General features: G+C 41.7%; 1 protein-coding gene and 1 pseudogene across 2 annotated transcripts; one reads left to right on the top strand and one right to left on the bottom strand.

The window, feature by feature from the left end:
• Nucleotides 1-416: 416 nt before the first annotated feature.
• LOC311026529 (apolipoprotein B-100-like) lies at nucleotides 417-15,014 on the top strand. The gene is made up of 26 exons (XM_084030143.1): nucleotides 417-625; nucleotides 1,004-1,048; nucleotides 1,287-1,399; nucleotides 1,487-1,632; nucleotides 1,787-1,931; nucleotides 2,340-2,492; nucleotides 2,746-2,870; nucleotides 3,229-3,314; nucleotides 3,422-3,872; nucleotides 3,978-4,092; nucleotides 4,208-4,354; nucleotides 4,464-4,675; nucleotides 4,772-4,988; nucleotides 5,285-5,458; nucleotides 5,559-5,762; nucleotides 5,873-6,040; nucleotides 6,265-6,470; nucleotides 6,592-6,762; nucleotides 7,058-7,188; nucleotides 7,313-7,514; nucleotides 7,628-7,800; nucleotides 7,909-8,084; nucleotides 8,182-8,297; nucleotides 8,440-8,813; nucleotides 8,932-13,628; nucleotides 13,739-15,014. The coding sequence occupies exons 1-26, from the start codon at nucleotides 574-576 to the stop codon at nucleotides 14,855-14,857; spliced, it is 9,918 nt and encodes a 3,305-aa protein (XP_083886269.1). The 5' UTR covers nucleotides 417-573; the 3' UTR covers nucleotides 14,858-15,014.
• A 978-nt stretch (nucleotides 15,015-15,992) lies between these two features.
• Nucleotides 15,993-19,031, bottom strand: LOC311026711 (rho-related GTP-binding protein RhoB pseudogene; annotated as a pseudogene). Its single transcript has one exon. The product of its transcript is annotated as a rho-related GTP-binding protein RhoB pseudogene (transcript).
• Nucleotides 19,032-19,262: the final 231 nt, after the last annotated feature.

Raw genomic sequence — 19,262 nt, forward strand, 5'->3', positions numbered from 1 at the left:
TAGTTCGGAAACGTTTACAATGAAAAATAAAATGGTACACACAACTGCAAGTAAAGCAACAGTCCCCTTACTTTGCTGATACCAACTGACTTTACGTGTGTACTGCCCTTTGACCAATACCAACAAGCAATCACAGTTATTGGTTCGTGATATACGGGCGATTATATGACATTGATCGCATTACAAATATTTTTTCTTTTATGAAAATATATATGATAAACATTCATATATTAAGTTCTTCATTTAAATTACCTCAGGATCAGCCTAATGTCTCAGTAAAAACAACCACAAACAATGAAACAAAAGCCGAAGCTGTAATGTAACAGTCACATAGAACACTCCCACCCAGTGCTGACAGACAAGTCTTACTTTGTGAAACATTTAACCTTTGGCCTGCCACAAGGACTGCTCAAACTTTGGAACCAGGGCAACACATTTGCAAGTCCTGGTGATCGCATACAGCAAAACTGGAGAACTATAAAAGCCAAGGGACCAATGCACAAGAATTAGTCTTCACAGAAAGAGGAGGACTCCTATTACATTAAAGCTTTCAGGAGCTTTACTAAGCCCATCATGGGGGGTTACAAGATCTGCCTTTTGCTGTTGGCCACATACACACTAGCCCGTAAGTATTGTGTTTATATTCTGAAGCTATTATGCTATTATATTTTAAGTGTAAACCTATTTCAGAAGGAAAAAAAGTTAGTGGATGTTTGTTGCTTGTTTTTTTGTTTTTTTTAAGCTGATAATTTATTCTTAAGACACTGCCATTTTTGTATTCGAAAATATCTTATAGTGTTTGGTACTTGATCATTAATTTATTGAGTTGTGTTAGTTGTGGCGCTATTGAAATCCTTTTTTAAATGCCAAACAAAGGAAACACTTAATAATGGAAATGACTGATTTCATATCAGCTGACTATTTAGTTGTTTTCAGCTAAGGTTTTAAAGCAGCTGGTGGCTGTTTTAAAAGTCAAGTCAACACATATTTTCATCTTTTACAGAGCAAGATGGTGGAATTGTTGACGAACAATCAACGGTGTGCTTATGTGAGTTGCTTTTTCAATCTTAACATTGTTTTAGAAATGATTACAAGATTAACTTGATAAATACACATCAGAAAAGGTAACTTCCACCTTTGAACCCTTACTGATGAGCTCATCATGTTTTCTTTGTATTCAAAGTATTTAAAGTTAGAGTCTGTGCATTTCTTAGATAAGTGTGAGATGTATGGTGTATTAAATATTAACTGTGCAGATCTCTAACTGATGTTTCAAATGTGTGTAGTGGCCAAAAGATTCAAGAACTTCCGGCGCTTTGTGTACGACTATGAAGCTGAGACCTTTAATGGCGTGAATGGAGCTACTGACAATAAGAGCGGCCCCAAAGTCTCCTGCAAAGTATGTCCAACAGCCCTGATCATTATGACAAGCACCACAGTTAATGGTAGACAGGTACTAAAGAAAACTGTTTAATCTGTTGCACAGGTTGAGGTTGAAGTGCCCCAGACCTGTAGCTTCATCCTCCGCACAACAGAGTGTTCTCTGAGCGAGATCTCTGGTGTGGATGCGGCAGGAAACCCAGTGTATCGCCCTGCTGAGGAAGCGCAGGCTTTCAGCCGTGCCATGGCAATGTAAGTTATGTTTCCAGCGAATATTTAATATCCCGCTGTATTATTTAGTCCTAAAAGTGAGGACTGTATGATCATAAACGTGGCTAAAATTGAGGATAATAAAAGAGAAGGTTGGGCTGAACGACTGATTGTAAATGATGGTCTATGTCAACAGGAACTCCTTGAAGATCACAGTCGAAGGGGAGAGTGGCGTCAGACTCTACCCAGAGGGAGATGAGCTTTCCATCCTGAACATCAAGAGGGGAATCGTCTCCGCTCTCATCGTGCCAGTAATGGAAGAGGAGAAGAACAACAGAATGGTAGCTCCCTTCACTGTTTTATTGCCTTATTTTTGTTTTTTCAGTACTTACAGCAGTTATCAATCAATTCAGGACACAGTGACCACATAGAGCCTGATTGTGATTGTGGTGCAGACTCACACAAAGATAAATAAGTTGCACAATGTGTAGATAAGCTGATGATGAACACACTCCTGTAACATGCTCTCAAAATGACAAGCTTCAGCTGGTCAAAGTCCTAGATAAGTTTATCTTGCTAACGGCATCATCTGCTCTCTTTATTGTGGGGTCATCGTTCAGATCAATTGATAGTCAGATTCAGGGAGATTGCTTGAGGACAAAAAAGGATGTTTACCACGTTTTGCAACATTGTTTTTTTAATTGTTTTCCAATACCCTCAGTCTTGATGATGCCTCTGATCATTTTCAGTCCACCGTGCATGGAGTGTGCCCCACCGATTTCAGCGTCAACGTCAGAGAGGACATTGCCACCGATGTGACCGTCAGCAGGGATCTTTCCAAATGTGACTCTTTCTTTGCCCGCAGGCAGGTCACCAGTCCCCTGGCCCTCATCACCGGCATGGTAAGATATAAAAGCAGCAGCCTTGTACTGTCACTATTCCAAAGTAAAACCAAGAGTAACAATTAAAAGGAGGTATATTATCATGGTATGCATCCACTGATGGGTTCACATTCAAAGCCAGAAAAGCAGCCCATATGAAACTGAAAACAGAAACATCAAATACATCTTTAACACGCTATTATCTCATTGTTTTCCAGCAGTCCGCTCTTCTTCTTAATCTAACAAAACATTGATGTTGTCTCTCTACCATCAGAACTACCCTCTGTCCAAGATGATTAGCAGCACCCAGACTTGCAACTACAAATTTGACAACCAGAAGAAGCACATGACCAGTGGAACCTGTACAGAGAAGCACATCTTCCTGCCTCTCTCCCACCAGTAAGTTTTAATATGACAAATAATGCACTTAATAATAGAGGAGTATCACATTTACCAAGTCTTTTAGACTTCAAAAGTCATAGTTTCTAGAGCAAAAACATTACAATGTTAATTGTGGGTTTGTTTCATTATTTGTGCACAGTTTCTTGACTTATATATCCTTCAGAAAAGTATTCTTGGTTTGCATGAATAATATATAAAAAGTATGAATATTGCATACCTGTTCCATATATACACACAAGTTCCAAACCAACCAATAGAGGTTTATATAAAATGAATTCATATTATATTTAAAACATTATTTTACCAAATTGTGTTGTGGCCATTTGTTGAATAATGCCTCATCTTCTGCAAACAGGAATGAGTATGGAATTTCTACTCTTGTGAAGCAGACTGTGACTCTAAGAGAGACCGCCAAGATCAATGACAGAATCTTCGACCGCTGTGAGTGTATTTAAAAATCAGTTGTAAAATATCAAAAGATGCTCAGTATGGCAACTGTATCAAAATTTGTTGCATTTTCTTAACATTTGTTATATAATTCTGCATAGATGAGAACAACATCAAGTACTTGGCCATGGAGGTTGATGATGAAAAGGCCCCAGTGCAGAACAAGAATGCCGTCATTTCCACCATGCAGCAGCTGAACACTCTATCCCAGACTACTCAGGGCGAGGACCGCCCCAGCCTCTTCAACAAACTGGTGTCTGAGATGCGTGCTCTGAATGTTGATGCCCTGACATCTGCTACTGTTGAGATGATGGCCACGTCCCAGTCTCTGACATGGCAAGCTTTGGTTCAGTGCGGCACCCCAGAGTGCACCAGCGCCATGATGAAGATTCTCAGGACCTTTGACGAAGCTGCTCTTGAGGTTGATGCTGTTGTCTACGCCCTGGGAATGATGTCCAACCCCTCCCGCCTCTTCGTGAAGGACATGCTGGCAATGGCTCAGTACAAGCAGAGCAAACCCATCATGTATGCCCTGAGCAATGCTGCAAGGAAGTATGTAAACCTACATATGATCTTTTTTAAAGCCTCCTCAATACTGTAGCAGTCAGTGGTGGTTTCTGTTGTGAATGAATCACTAATGTCTAACTTTGTCACTAGACTTTACAAGGCTGAGGGTGTCACCCCTGAGATCACTGCTGTCTCTGAGTTCATGGCTACCCTCCTGGGCGCAGACTGCGCTGGAGAAAAAGATCTGGTCTTCCTGACTTTGAGGGTAGGTAACCAGCTGTGAACACAGGCCGCTTATTTAAAAAAAAAAAAAAAAAAAAAACATTAATGGCAACTTCCAGTTCCATCTTTTTTGTAATTGTCTATATTATTCCATCCAGGTTGTTGGTAACATGGGAGATGCAATGGAGGCTGCTGACGCTGCCATAAAGACCACCCTGCTGAAGTGCATGAGACAGCCTGCAACCACACTGTCTGTGCAGCTGGCTGCCATCCAGGCTTTCAGACGCATGTCTGCAACAGATGAGGTAAATGACATTTTCCCTCCACAGGTGAACACTAAGTATCCTAGATTCCCAATTTTATAGTGTTCAGTATCCACAATGACAAACACGTAACTGTTGTTTTTCTATCCAGATTCGCTCTAACCTCCAGAGGGTCAGCCAGTACCCCAAGGGTGCTGTACAGAAGCGTCTGGCAGCTTATCTGATCCTGATGAGGAATCCCCAGGACAGTGACATTGAGATGGTGAAGAAGCTGCTCAAGCAGGAGCAAAACACACAGATCAAGTCCTTTGTGCACTCCCACGTCTACAATATCATTTCCTCCACTGATTCAGAGACCCAGAAGTAAGAATGGAGCACCTTTCAACTGACAGCACAATTTATTCTTTATTTAGTGGAAACACTGTGCTGATTTAACAACCCATTTCATTATAACCCCAGGCTCCGTCAGAAGATCATGGATGCCCTGCAGGACACTGACGTCATTTCACACAGTGACTACACAAAGTCTCACAACTACAAGTTAGGCGTGGCACAAGAGAGCATGGCGGCCACCATTCAGAGCAACATTGTCTTTGATCCCAGTAGCCAGTTGCCAAGGGAGATGATGCTGGAAACAACATTGAAAGCTTTTGGTTTCAACATGGATCTTTGGGAGGTATGTAATTCTGTAGGTCGTAATAATCAGTAAGGTTTGCCGTTTCAAATTGTAGTTCTACACTTAATGGAAACAGCAGAAGACTACATTTGTAGTCTTCATTCTCTGTTGGACCTTCACTTTCAGTCAATTTGGCCTCTCCTGCCATCTGCCACTGACATTAAAGTTAAATAGCATTTTATTATTATTATATATTATATATTATATATATTATTATATTATTTGACCCATATTCAGACTTTTACATACCAACCCTGCACTGCTTTTTAAAACGTATTGTTTTATTTCTCCAATAGATTGGCATGGAAGGAAGGGGCTTCGAGCCAACCATTGATGCTTTGTTTGGAAAGAACGGGTTCTTCCCAGACACTTTTAGCAAGACTATGTACTGGACATTAGAAAAGATACCACCAAAGATGAAAGAGGAACTGGAGAAATGGCTTTCTCCCCTGGACAACGAAGGACGAAAGGTATATCTTGTGTGCTGTAATTTCTGTCAATTACTCTTAGTCTGAGTTATGTTACCATTTCCACTGATACAACCACAACTAATACAACTTTTTTCCTAAGATTCCTGAAAATCTTGTGAGAGAAGTCACTCGCAACTTCAACAAGCTGGTAAAGGATCTGCAGAATCAAGAGTCCCCAGAGGCCATGGCCTACCTGAAGATCATGGGAGCTGAGCTTGGCTACATCAAGGCCAGCGATCTGAAGATGATTACTACTAACGCAATAATGTATGCAGAGATTTTCATGAAGATAATTCCCACCCAGGTACTGTTCTGTACTTCTGCTATCATCTTAATATAATGCCTGTCTCTTTGTATACTACAGTGGGAGAGAATTCAAATTGACTGTTGATTCTTGTTTTGTTTTTTTATCAGATTATGACTAAACTGATGTCCAGCACCGATAATGAGATATTTGCCCATTACATCTTCATGGACAACAAATTCATCATGCCAACAGCATCTGGCTTGCCTCTGACATTTGCTTTGTCTGGCACCTTCACTCCTGGAGCAAAGGGAGGCCTTCGCATGGCTCCAAACATGGTACATTTTCCAGCTCAATCTACCCTCAGTCAACAGTAGATTTATTATTATGCTGTTGTAATGTATCTACTTCCTCAAATGGCCTGCAAAATATACTATGATAATAATAATTCAATATAATTAGATACAGCTGTAATAGTTGTTGTATTATTATAGCAGTGTCATTTTATAATTTGCATTTCTTACTGCAACTTATTTAATTTCGTATTCAATTTTTTTTACAGAAAGAACTGCTGTTCATGCCCTCTATTGGAGTTGAGTTTGTGACTAAAATGGGAGTCCATGTCCCTGAATTTGTTGTGTCCGCTGTTGAGATGCACACCAACGTGTACCACGAGAGTACACTCAATGCCAAGATCACCATGGAGCAGAACCAGGTCAAGCTTTCCATACCTGCCCCACAGGGCACCACAAAGCTCTTGAGCATCAGGTAACAAATGAAATACATTCATAAATTATATTTCATGAATGAAAATTGATTCTCATAGTAGGTGGCAATACTCATTTATTCAGTTATTCAAACTGCCTTTTCTCTTTTTTCTTTGAAATAGCAATAAAGTGGTGATTGTGGGTGCTGGTCAGGATGCAGTGATCCCACACACAGAGGGTGAAGCAAGCTGCGGACAACTCTTCTCTGGAATCAGATACTGCACTAAAACACTCCGTGCCAACACTGGTGATAAGACTGCTGTTCCTTACTTCCCCCTGAATGGAGAGACAAAGTAAGTTGTTCTTTGAATACACTGTGATTATTTTGTGTATTTTAATATCACTGATTACAACATACTGTATGATTATCATTCTTTAAGTCATAAGGAAAGTAATATAGTGGTATCTTGCCTCAGTAAAATACTGGTTTGCCATTGAGTAAGGACATAACTACTGTTTGGTAGAAGTGGTCAAAGTTGGATACAAAAATACTTGAAAGGTTTTTGGTCATTTGTATTTTAGATACACAGTACAATATCATATGAGATTTATCTGAGAAAGTCATAAACTTTGTTATTCTCACCGTAGGTTTGCTTTGGACATCAAGCCTTCTAAAGAGGTCTCTGAGTACACAGCCACCATCGCTTACGAACTCCTCAGTGAAGGAAAGGATGGCCGCCAGAAGGTGGATTCTTTGAAGATGGCCCTGAGAGCTGAGGGTATGAGCATCATATTTGGAACAACAGTTATAATAAGTTTTTCTAGGTGCCATAATAACCTAATTTTTAAAATGTCGTAGGTTTACATACATGAGTAATCAAGTTATCCTTTTGCTAACTTCAGGTTCTCAGACTACCGAGGCTACAGCTACCATGAGGTACAACAGGAACAAGAATGTCTTCTCCACCCAAATCCAGGTACCCGACATTGATGTCGAGGCCGGCATTAAGTTTGGCTTGACCGATAGCAATGTTAGAGGCAAATCCATCATCCTCGAGATCTCCAACAAGAACGTGCCCCAGCTCTCTCTGATTGGCCGTGCCAAGTGAGTTAACCCAGCTAAAATCTGTGTTCAACACATTGTCAAATAATATATCTTATATCACATTCCCATACAGGCATGGACTTGATTATGTTTATTATTTTTATTAATCACAGGCTTCAGGCCATGAATGATGGCATGCTGCAGGTTCAGCTGTTAGTCCCCTCACTCAAGACTGATGCCATCGTCAGTGCAACCATGAGCAAAGCCGATGCACTCACCCTGGAGATCAAAAGTGATGTCAAACTTGCAGAGGCCTCCTCCATTCAGGCAGTCACATTCAAATATGGTATGTAAGAATGTAAAAAAAACTCTCAATGGATTGATCATTTAAGGCATATGTCTCAAACACTGTCTCAAATGTCAAAGTAAAAATGTTAAATGCTTTGTATCTCAGGTGAAGAGCAGGCTGAGATTCAGCTGATGTCCAACATGAATGCCGATACTAAGATCCTGGTGCCTTACACCGAAGCCCTCAAGACTTGGCTCATGCAGTTGGTGGAGGATGTCATGGACCAGCAGGTTGTCAAGACCGACATGAAACTGCGTCATGTCTTCAACAAGGCAGTTGAGGTAAAACGAATATAATAATTATAACTATTTAAGCAGACCTTGATTTAGTTGTAGTTCTTCCAAACTGAAGTATTTCGTATTACTTTTTTTTCATTAGGCCAGTGATATCTATATGGACAAGATCTCAGCTGATGTTCCATATGTTGAGACTCTGAGGAACAGAATTGCAAATGTGGAAATGCCCTCCATGCCTGAAAACCTATTCATGAACCTGTAAGTAAACCCCATATCTAATGATAATTATTTAACTTTTAATAAGCATATGTTTTATTATTTTTCACAAAATGTACTCAACAGTTGAATGTCTGATTTAAATTACATGATAACAAATGCTCTGCTTTAATCCTTTCACCAGTGATAGCACATTCAGATACCAGTTCAACCAGGACCGGTTGACCATCACTGTCCCTCTACCTCTTGGAGGCAAATCATCTGAGGAGCTGAGGATACCTTCAATGGTCAACTCCCCACGCCTTTCAATGCCTCAGCTGGGCATGGAAATTGCCTCACAAGAGATCCAAATCCCCACTTTTACCATCCCTTCTGAATATGATCTCACCCTGCCCCTGATGGGCATGGTGGAAGCATCTGCCAAGGTCAACAGCAACTATTACAACTGGGAGGCAACTGTGTCTGCTGGTAACAACACTGCAGAGTCTCCTAGCTACTTGGCCAAGTTCAGCGTTGTGGCTGAGAGTCCAATCAAAATTCTCTCCTTCACAACTGAGGGTAATTTCATCTTTATTCTTGTTTTTATTTAAAATAATCATACATTTTTAATAACTCTAGAGAAACAACATAACGTTGAATACTCATTAATATTTTTACTGTTTTGTCTGTTTTAAAGGAGCTACAACAATCAAAGACACAGCAGAGAAAACGATGCAATTCGCAATTGATGCTTCCCTGAACCACATGCTCATGAATACAGGTTTTAATGTGCTGGAAACCATTGCTGTCACAGAAAATGTAATGGCAACAGGAAGGTATAACATCCACGCTGTCGCCCCTATGGGTCTGGAGACATCTCTGACTATTACCACCCAGGTCACCCTGGATTCAAACATCCTCTCTGGAGATATCAACACAGACGGAAGTGTGTCTGTTGGACCCATGACTGCTAGCACCACTTATCTCCACACATTCTCTGTTGAGCCACAGAAGAAAGAAGCTAAATTGGAGAGTACACTGAGGGTGAACTCCGAAATCCTGAAGGTTGCCAACAACATCAAGGCATCATATGCAAATGACGAACTTCTGATTGAGTCTAACACCAACATGAACACTGATCCCATCAAGCACACCACCAAAATGAGCCTTAGCTACAAAGATGTTAAGCTTTCAATCCAGTCCGACTCTGTGACCAAGGCTGATGAGCGAATGGTTCGTAGCCAAATGCAGTTCTCCGCCTCTAATGGACAGGCCACCCTCAGGATAGAGAATCAAGCTGATGACACAGAGAACCGTGCTTACTCTTTGCTCACTGGGTCCATGAACCCCTCTGGCTTGGAGATCAATGCTGATGCCTCCTTGAACATCTTCTCAAGCCTGGCCTCTCACAAGGCAACTTTGGCCTTGAACATGAATGGCCTGACCACCAGCTGCACAACAACTGCTCAGCACAGCCCGATGACCTTCGAAAATGTTTTCCATGGTGGAGTTGACACCGCTGGTGCCACCATGTCTCTCACCACTAAGGGAGGCATGAAAGAGAACAAAGCAGAGCTCAATGTTGAGGGAAAGATTGCAAGCACAGAAGTCTATCTCAACGGCTTCCTTAAGGGTAACCTCTTCGACATCAACACCAGGAACAGAGTGAACCTCAGACTGAATGAAGATGGCTTGGTCCTATCCAATAACATCGTTGGATCTCTCAATGAGATGAGAACCGAAAATACCCACTCAATGTCTCTTACGCTGAGATCCTTCACGCTCCAATCCAAGACCGACAACGTCCTTGATAACAGTAACTCCTACATGCATGACATCACAGTTAACATGGAGCATTTTATTGCCTCAGTTAATGTGAAAAATGACCTGAAGATCCTTGCGATTAACTTTGTGAATGAGGCACAGTTCAAGGCAGAGCCCTACAACATGGAGCTGACTGGAACAACGATGGGAGTCTTCGCAGAGGAAGAGCTCAAGCACACTTATGAAGTCAAGTTCATTGACATGGTCCTCTCTACAAAGTGCAATACCAATGGTAAACTCCTGGGAGCTCAAATGACACATACCACTGATATGGAGGTTGATGGTCTGACCATGACATTCAACAATGTGGCTAGCCTCAACTCACCCGCTCTTCTTATGGACAGTACAGTCAAAACCGTTGCTGCACCCTTCACTCTGAACATTGATGCCATTTTCAACTCAAATGGTGGAGCATATCTGTATGGCAGGCAGAGCGGCGAACTATACAGCAAATTCCTCCTGAAGGCAGAACCCCTGCTGTTCACACATTCATTTGAGTGCAGATCCTCAACCACCCACCAACTAGAAGGCAGGCCGGCTATCAACACCAATATGGAAAACAAGTTCAACAGCATGCTGAGCCTCCAAGAGCAAAGTGTCACACTGAAGATGGCATCCGCAGTAAACAAGCACACTTTTGATCAAGATGTGAGCGCCTACAACAACGCAGAGAGAATGGGTATTGAGATGTCAGGAGCCATTTCAACAGCCCTCTTAAGTGAAATCAATCAAGATTACGCCATCGCTGGATTTGTGAAATATGACAAGAACAGTGACAGCCACTTCGTCCAGATCCCATTCGTTGAGCATCTGCCTGCAGTTTTTGAAAATGTAAAGACCACAATGATGAGGCTGATGGACCAAAGCATTGAGATGCTGAAAGACCTCAACACTAATTATGAGATCAGTGTCAAGTTGCAGAACAAAGTATCAGAACTTAAGGAGGTCATTGACAACTTTGACATCAACCTCTTTGTCCAAGACATGAGAAAGTTTTTGACCTCAGTGGAAAACTTCATGACCAACCTGACAGCCAAATTCCCAACTGAGAAAGTAATGAATGTGTTGAAATCAATGAAGGATGCTATCATGGCCTGGATCAAGAAGTATAACATTGCCAACAACTTCAATGTTATTTATGCCAAAATCGAGGAGATCCTTTCCAACTATGAGATTGAGACGATGATTGCTGCCATCATGGATGAGGTTGTTAAAATGATGAAGCAGTATCAGGTGAGGGAAAAGATGCAATCTGCAATTGCTGCTCTCAAATCAGTTGACATCCAGCCTTTGCTCAAAAGAGTTGCAACACCTGTTCAGGAGCTTGTAAATGAGCTGTATTCCTTTAACTTCAAACAACTGATTGATGACATGAGTGACTATTTCATGAGGATGGTCCAGAAAATCCAATCTTTTGATTATGACACATTTACTATGGAGTTGAAAGAGAAGGTTGCAGATATGAGCAAGATTCCCTGTTTCGGAAAACTCTACGGAGAGTTCAGAGTTACCTCTCCTCATTACACACTCAGGACCACTGCTGACCTTGAGAACACCACAACTGCATCAGCCACACCAGAGTTCAAAATTAACCTGAACTCAAAGGCTACATCTACATTGAAAGTCCTTGACTTCACAGTGGATGCCAGTGCTTCTTTTGCTGCGCCCAAGATGAGCCGCCTGTCCATCTCTGAGAACATCAACATTGACCAGTCATGTTTCACACTTGACCACAACGGTACAATGACGCTCTATGGCCTGGCAGGACAAGCTACTGCTGCAACTACTGCAAAAGCCATCACTGAGCTCTACGATGCTGAACTTGTCAACAATGTGTTCTTTGCCCTGGAAAACGGAGTTTCTGCCACTGTGGAGACTGACTACAAACATCATCTCAACATGCCATCCCTCAACATCTTCAGTGAAACATCAGTGAACCAAAAGAACGTCTTTCTGGTTGAGGCTGGCACTGTCAGTCTGACCATTAATAATCAGGCCAATGGAAAATATGCAGTTCAGGACTTCTCAGATGAGGCAACCCACAAGAGTGATATGGAAGTGGTCATGGAACTTCACACAACCAAAGTGACTTTCACTGGAGCAACAGACAGCAGCCACTTCAAAATGAATCAAAATGTTGTTGCTGATATCCTCATTTTCCGCCATGTAATCATTGATGCCAAGTTTGAGACAGAAACACCTTTCATGAAGGGCAGCGTTGCAGATGTCAAGTTCCAGGCTGATGCTGGAGACTTGAAAATTGATTTCACCGCCTCTCACAGCGCAGAGCTAGCTGAACGGGTTGAGGGAACACTCTCAAACTCTGTGCTTGCTTCAGTCACGACTAGTGGGCTTATGTTTGACACCAAGAACAAGGGAAATGTGAAGGTTGCCCTTCCATTTAAGCTGTCTGGAAAGATGGATCTTCAGAACGACATCTCTTTGACCCTGAACTCTGAAGTGCAGCAGGCTAGCTGGACAGGTCTGGCTAGATTCAACCAGTACAAATACTCCCATTACATCACCATGGATAATGGTGACAGAGAAATTAACATATTTTCTCAGATCAATGGAGAAGCAAATCTGGATGTACTGAAGGAGCCTATCACCATTCCTGAAATAACTGTGCCATTTGTTGGTATGAGGACACCAAGAGTGGTAGACTACTCTCTGTGGGAAGACACTGGCCTGAGCAACCTCCTGACCACAACTAAGCAGACATTAGACATTAACTCCAAGCTGAGGTACATGAAGAGCTCTGAGATGATGACCATCAACATCAATGTGGATCCAATCATCCGTCTCATTAATGACAATGTCAAGAGTTTGCACAAGAACATGCTCTTCAGCAAGGATAAGGCTGCTGCCATCTTGGCTACATCTTATGACCAAGCAAAGGCAGAGTATGAAAAGTATAGCATTGAGTTGCCAAAGACCATTACAGTCCCAGCCTACAAAGTTCCAGTGATGAATGTTGAGGTCTCCACATTCACCATTCCCCTGCCCGATGTCAGTCTCATCACAATGCCTGCTCTGCACGTTCCATCTGCCCTCAGCAAGCTGACTCTTCCAAAGATCACTCTGCCAAAAATCCAGAGCATCAGAATCCCAGTACTTGGTGATCTGACCTACGAATTCTCCATGAAAACCCCAATGATCATGCTCAAAACTGATGCCAGCATCCTTAACCAGGACAGCATCGTCATCAAACTTGATGCTTCCTCAACCTCTGATTTTGAGGGTCTGTCTGGAAAGATTGAGGGTAACGCCAATGTTAACACAGTTGAGGGATTTAAAGTGGTCTCTGTCCTGTCTGTAAATCATGCTATGCTGGAGGGAAACCATGAGAGCACAATTACCTTAAACTATGAAGATGTGGATACCTCCATCACCAATTCAGTAAAGGTCAATCTACCCATCCTGACTATGGAAATCTATCAGGAGATTACTGGAAATCCCGAGGAAGGCCTTGTTGTCTCTATGTCCAGTCCATCTGCAGGACTCATTGCACTTCAAATGCAGACAAAACGCCCAGCACAAGTGAAAGCAAGAGTCTATGGTCGCTACCCGGTAAGATTACTTTTGCTTACTTGTTTGCTTACTACTAACATTCAAATGGGATTTCCAATCTGAATGTTGTATTTTAGTAATATTTATTTCATACTTACTTTTCCCCACAGTCTGAGCCAACAACCGACATTGATATCGTAGGTCTGAAGATGTCTGTGATGAACGCTGAGAAGCTGAACCTCCAGACAACCTGGAACATGGAGATGCCATATGAGATGATGCTGGGATTGAAGAAACAGGTGCCTACAGTCATGGAAATTGTGACTGATCCTGCTGTCAGGACATACAACACAATCTCAAGACAAGCTAGAAGCCTCGAGGGTTCTTTTGAGCAGGCTAGAGAGCAGGGTAAGGTGATGTTCAAGAGGGCTGTTGACAACTTTGCAGCAGTAAATCCTTCTAATTTCATGACAACTGTCACAGATAAAACCATTTTGATCCTCCAAGAGTACCAAAAGAAAGTTGAAATTGTTCTTGAGGCTGTTGTTAAATTCCTGAGAGAGACAAAGTTCCAGATCCCTGGGTATGAACAGAGGCTGACTGGGCTTCAGGTCTACCAGAAATATAGTGCTTTTGTTGCCGATGTATGTGAGGAGGCTGTTCAAAAGGTTCCAGAGTATGTTGCCTCCATGTCCACAGCAGTCCTTGATTATTTCCAAGCCATTGAATTCACCCTTCCTGGCTCTAACTATGTTGTCAGCGGCAGAGAAGTTCTTGATGACTTGTTTTTAGCTTTGAGGAAAATTCAGAACCAAGTGATTGTGATTGTGAGGAAACTGGGGGAATACCAGCTGGAAGATATCATTAATAAATTATCCGCATTTGTGCAGTTTACCACTGAACAAAGTCAAAAGTTTCTCCAAACCCTTAAATCCCAGAATGTAGAGAAGCTCTCCACCTTCGTGGCTGATGTATACAATGATGCCATCAACTCTCGTATCCTGGAGGATGTTACCAGCCAGGTTGAGGATGCTCGCAAAATTGTTGTAGAATATCTCAGAGCTGTAAAAGCTAAGCTCCAGACTGTTTTAGCCGACATTTCATTCGAACAGCTCCAAGCTGATATCCAGTCCTGGATTGACTTATTGGTAAAACGTGTGAACGCTTTCCACAACAATGTCATTCAGACACTCAAGGAGAAGAGCAAAATTGTTGAACCATATGTGAGAGTAGGTGACAGACAGATGGAGGTTGACATTCCTTTACCATTTGTTGCCAAATTCAACTAACCCACCATGGCTAACCAAGATTAACTACAGTGTATGTTAAACTATGATGCATGTCTGTTTTTCAAATTAATTTGTTTGTTATTTCCCAGTTGTTCTGGTCCCAATGTGCTCCCTTTGTCTTGTACTATTTAAAGAAAATGTATGTGACCTTCAATAAAGACGGTTTGAACTGCATACCATACATCGCTGTGCATTTATTGATAAATTAAACATACATGTCTAAAAATCCAACTTCTTGGCATGCTTATAAAAGTAAGAGTGTAGGAGACAGTAGTATGATATGATTTTTACACACTGGCAATATTTTCATCAGCTTGAATGTTCCTCCTGATGTAAAATTGGGATTTTCTGACACGAAGCACTGTAGTTTGAGTCAAAGTTGCTTCCCTCAAACTCACAAATATATAGTTACTCATTTAAATACTACATGCTGAAGAGTCCCAATATGGCATCATATTAAAAATCGTACTATACACTGCCTTCACAGGCAGATTAGTCATCTGTATCCTCAGGTCTAAATTTAGCAAATGCACAAATACATTCTGTAACACACAAGCTCTCTTTTAAAACAGTGAGAATAAGTGAGTTTGTTTACAGATATTGTTAACTATAGTAAAAAGCTAAGGCATAAAATGGACTCCTCCCTTTCAAATAATCACTATTGGCTATGTGTAATCATAAGCAGTGGTATTCAAATCAGCAACAAAAGCAACTTTACAAGCTGCTGTGAGTTCATTTTATAACCATGCACCATATATTATAAGCTCATCATGTGTTGTATATGCAGACTTATTATGATCAAATAGTCTACTAACTGCAGCTATTGGATACGTTCAGTGGGGTAAAAGTGCATTATTAATTATCATATCACTGAAATACTCAAATTTGCACTTAATTCCTTTCAACCTGGTAATAAAACCTATATTAAAGTTATGGGTTTAGGTATCCTACCAAACCTTTTATTTTTTTAAATCACAAATGCAATGGATGATGCTGTTCACAAAATATAGCAAAAAAGTTCATATAATAAATAGATGCTTTTTCTTTCAAGTATCAACGAATACCAGCTGCAACACCACATTAAGCATCTGACTTTAGTGTGAGTAAATAAGGCAAAAGAATGGAAAAGTAGAGGTGGTGACACACAATGATGTTTTATTGACTTTCCCAAAACAGTACCGTTTGCTTTCTTACATTCTGTATTGTTTTCCTCACAACAAAAAAAATCAACTGTTCCATTCAAAGCTACAAATTAGTCATAATTTGATAAACTAACACAATATGTTTGGCACATTTTCATCATTTTTCTTCCCTATGGTTTCATAGTTTTGTTCTTCAAAGTAAAATAAAGAAAAAAGATGCTCTGTTCCATCGGATCAGTGAGTAATAACCTAACAACATTGGAAATCAGAGGCACATGAGGGGGGCCAGTGTGGGAAAATTAACCAGTCCAGCACAATGCATTCCTGTCCTGTAAATCAGCAAAAAGCCCAGCAACAGCAGGCAGGGAGGAATGTGACTTTTACACCATTGTAGCTCTGGTTGGATTTATAAAAGATAATGCTTTTAAAACTCTTGATTTATCCTCACTATGGCTGTTTAATGAAACACAGAAAAAGTATGTTTCAGTTTAAATTGAATTTTTTGTCACAAAAAGAATAACTCGCATAGTAATCCACCAGGGTTTTTCTTTACCCTGGGTTCCCAGTGTTGCAACACCCTTTGTAATTGATGTCCAAAGCTGTCATTTGAACAAGCACTCCCACCAACGTGTAAGAGGACAGCAACACAACACTCGTACTGTGTAGACAAAGATCAAAACATGAGCCGAGTTACATTACACAAATATGGAAAATAAGCCCAAATATGTTGATTTCCGTTTCTAGCTTCAAAGCTCCAACAATATTTTAGACCAAATAAATTTGAGATACATTCCATGGTCATAGTGGAAGACATTAAAGGTGGAAAGTTTGTTTCTCAATCAATCATAATTCAGCTGTAAACACACTTTTAACATCTTCAGTAAAAACAAAAATCACATTTATTTTTTTTGTATAGTGTCCAACGAGTGTCTGCTACTGGCTCATAGAGCTCCGGCACTCTCTAAGAAAACATGGTTCACTCAGCAGTGCACTCACATGCTTAACCGTCTCACATGCTCAATCTGCTCTCAGAAATATCATCAAATGAAGCTGTGGCTAAATAGATCACGTCAAGCAGGTCTTTCAAGTCTTTGAGACAGCTGAGATATGCCTGTCTGCGTGACAGCTAGACCTGGATTTCAATGTTCAGATACATGGTAAGATACCGCTTGTGCTTCAAAGGATTTGGTTACAGGTGAGTAAGGACAAAGCATCCGCCCCATCTCCTCCTTTGCTGGCTGGACTATTTACAGGCTGCAATCTATTTGTGTGAATTTTTTTTTTAATTGTTTTGTAATCCACGATCAAAAAATAACTGTTTCACGAATGCCAAGGCATGATAGCCACCAGCGAAGCACAACATTTGGGGTAGACGCATGCTATGAAACTTAAAGTAAATGTCTTTTAACTGTTTGTACATTTAATTGTAACATCAATCTAAAAACTTGTTATACAACACTGGACAATATGGTTAGCCCTTTTCTAGGCTGGACAATATGTCTCCAATACCTTCAATTGTGTTTGGCCTGTCGCAGGAAAACACTGAAACCAGCCATCTAATACTGTGTCAAAAACACTTTTTGTGTGTGGTTCCGACTGACAACAGATTTATTTTAACTGTAAACTTAGACTACGTCTTTATTCAAAATGAAGAAGAAACCATCCAGAACACCATAGGCCTCCTTGCACTGACTTGAACTTCTTATAAAAAACAACTTTCTGTGAATTTCTGTAGTGTCGGGACGATGTGCAATTTCACAAACTAAATAGTACATTTCATACAATACAAAGTGGAGTTAAATAACGAGTGCAATTTTCTTCTTTTTTTTTTACTGCTTTGCTTATTGCAAAGTATAAGCTTGGCAGTAAGGCAGTGACCGATGCAAACACAAAAGTGAGCAATATAAACCTTGGCTCGAGAGCAGGCCTTTAAAAAAAATAAAATAAAAAAAGGACATGTCCACATTCGACGTCCGCTGACATGTAGTTTGTCCTTTTTACCCCCTCCACCTGTCAGACTGGGATCATGTGACCCACAAAGAACATGGTGTAACCAGTGCATCTCTCTCCCTCTCTGTCTCGTTCTCTCTCCCTCTCATAAACACATACACACACATACATCAGATGATTATCGAGTGTGTTCGGAACAACTTGTTTGCGGTCATTCGTTTTGGTTCAACCAAGGTCGTCTGATTAACATGGGAGTATCCAAACCACGGGCACTGCCCATACATGCTCAGACACGGATCCCAACGGGGTGTGGAAGCGTCTCGTCCGCGCGTCACTGTTTTCCAGACAACGTTGATTCACATCAAAACACAGCATTTGAGACAACCTCCCGATGGCCTTTTCCGTTTCTGCAACGCCGCCCGTGTTGCGGTTTCGAACACCTCCCAGATCCCCTCATTGTTTTTGGCGGAGCACTCCAAATAGTCGTATGCGCCAAAGCGCGTGGCCATGGCCTGGCCGTCCTCCGCTCTCACTGGCTCGAGCTTCAGCCGGGACAGCTCGTTCTTCACGTTCTCGTCGTTGCGTAGGTCTTTCTTGTTGGCCACCAGTATGATGGGCACGTTCGGACAAAAGTGTTTGACTTCGGGCACCCACTTCTCGGGGATGTTGGCCAACGAGTCCGGGCTGTCCACGGAGAAGCACATCAGAATGACATCGGTGTCCGGGTATGAGAGGGGGCGCAGCCGGTCGTAGTCCTCCTGCCCGGCCGTGTCCCACAACGCGAGTTGGACTTGCTTGTTTTCCACCTCTATGTCCGCCACGTACGTCTCGAAAACAGTCGGGACGTACACCTCGGGGAACTCGTCTTTGCTGAACACGATCAGTAGACATGTTTTCCCGCAGGCGCCGTCCCCCACCACGACAAGTTTCTTCCTGATGTCCGTCATTCTCGCCGTTTTCCTACCTCGCGATCACACGCGGCATAAAAAAACGACACGAAATGCTCCCGGCGTGGCCTCCCTCTCGCTTTTATACACCAAGCGAGAGTTCTCCCGTAAGTCGACGCCGTCTCGCAACTCCAGAACATTTACCAGCAACCACCGCGATCTCTTTATAAAGCGCAGGGAGGTTTCCTAAATATAGCAATCCAATCGGAAATAGGGAGGTGAGATCACAGTTTGTGAAGGAGGAGGTGATTGGATCTCATCGGGCTTCCTTATGTAGAGGAGGGTCATGGACCACTAGGACCCACCCGACCCGGGATCAGCCAAACATCCTACAAATCTAACGGCATCATGATGTATTAAGCGGAA

Source organism: Eutrigla gurnardus (assembly GCF_963514095.1).
Source record: "Eutrigla gurnardus genome assembly, chromosome: 16".
Classification (NCBI taxonomy): Eukaryota; Metazoa; Chordata; class Actinopteri; order Perciformes; family Triglidae; genus Eutrigla; species Eutrigla gurnardus.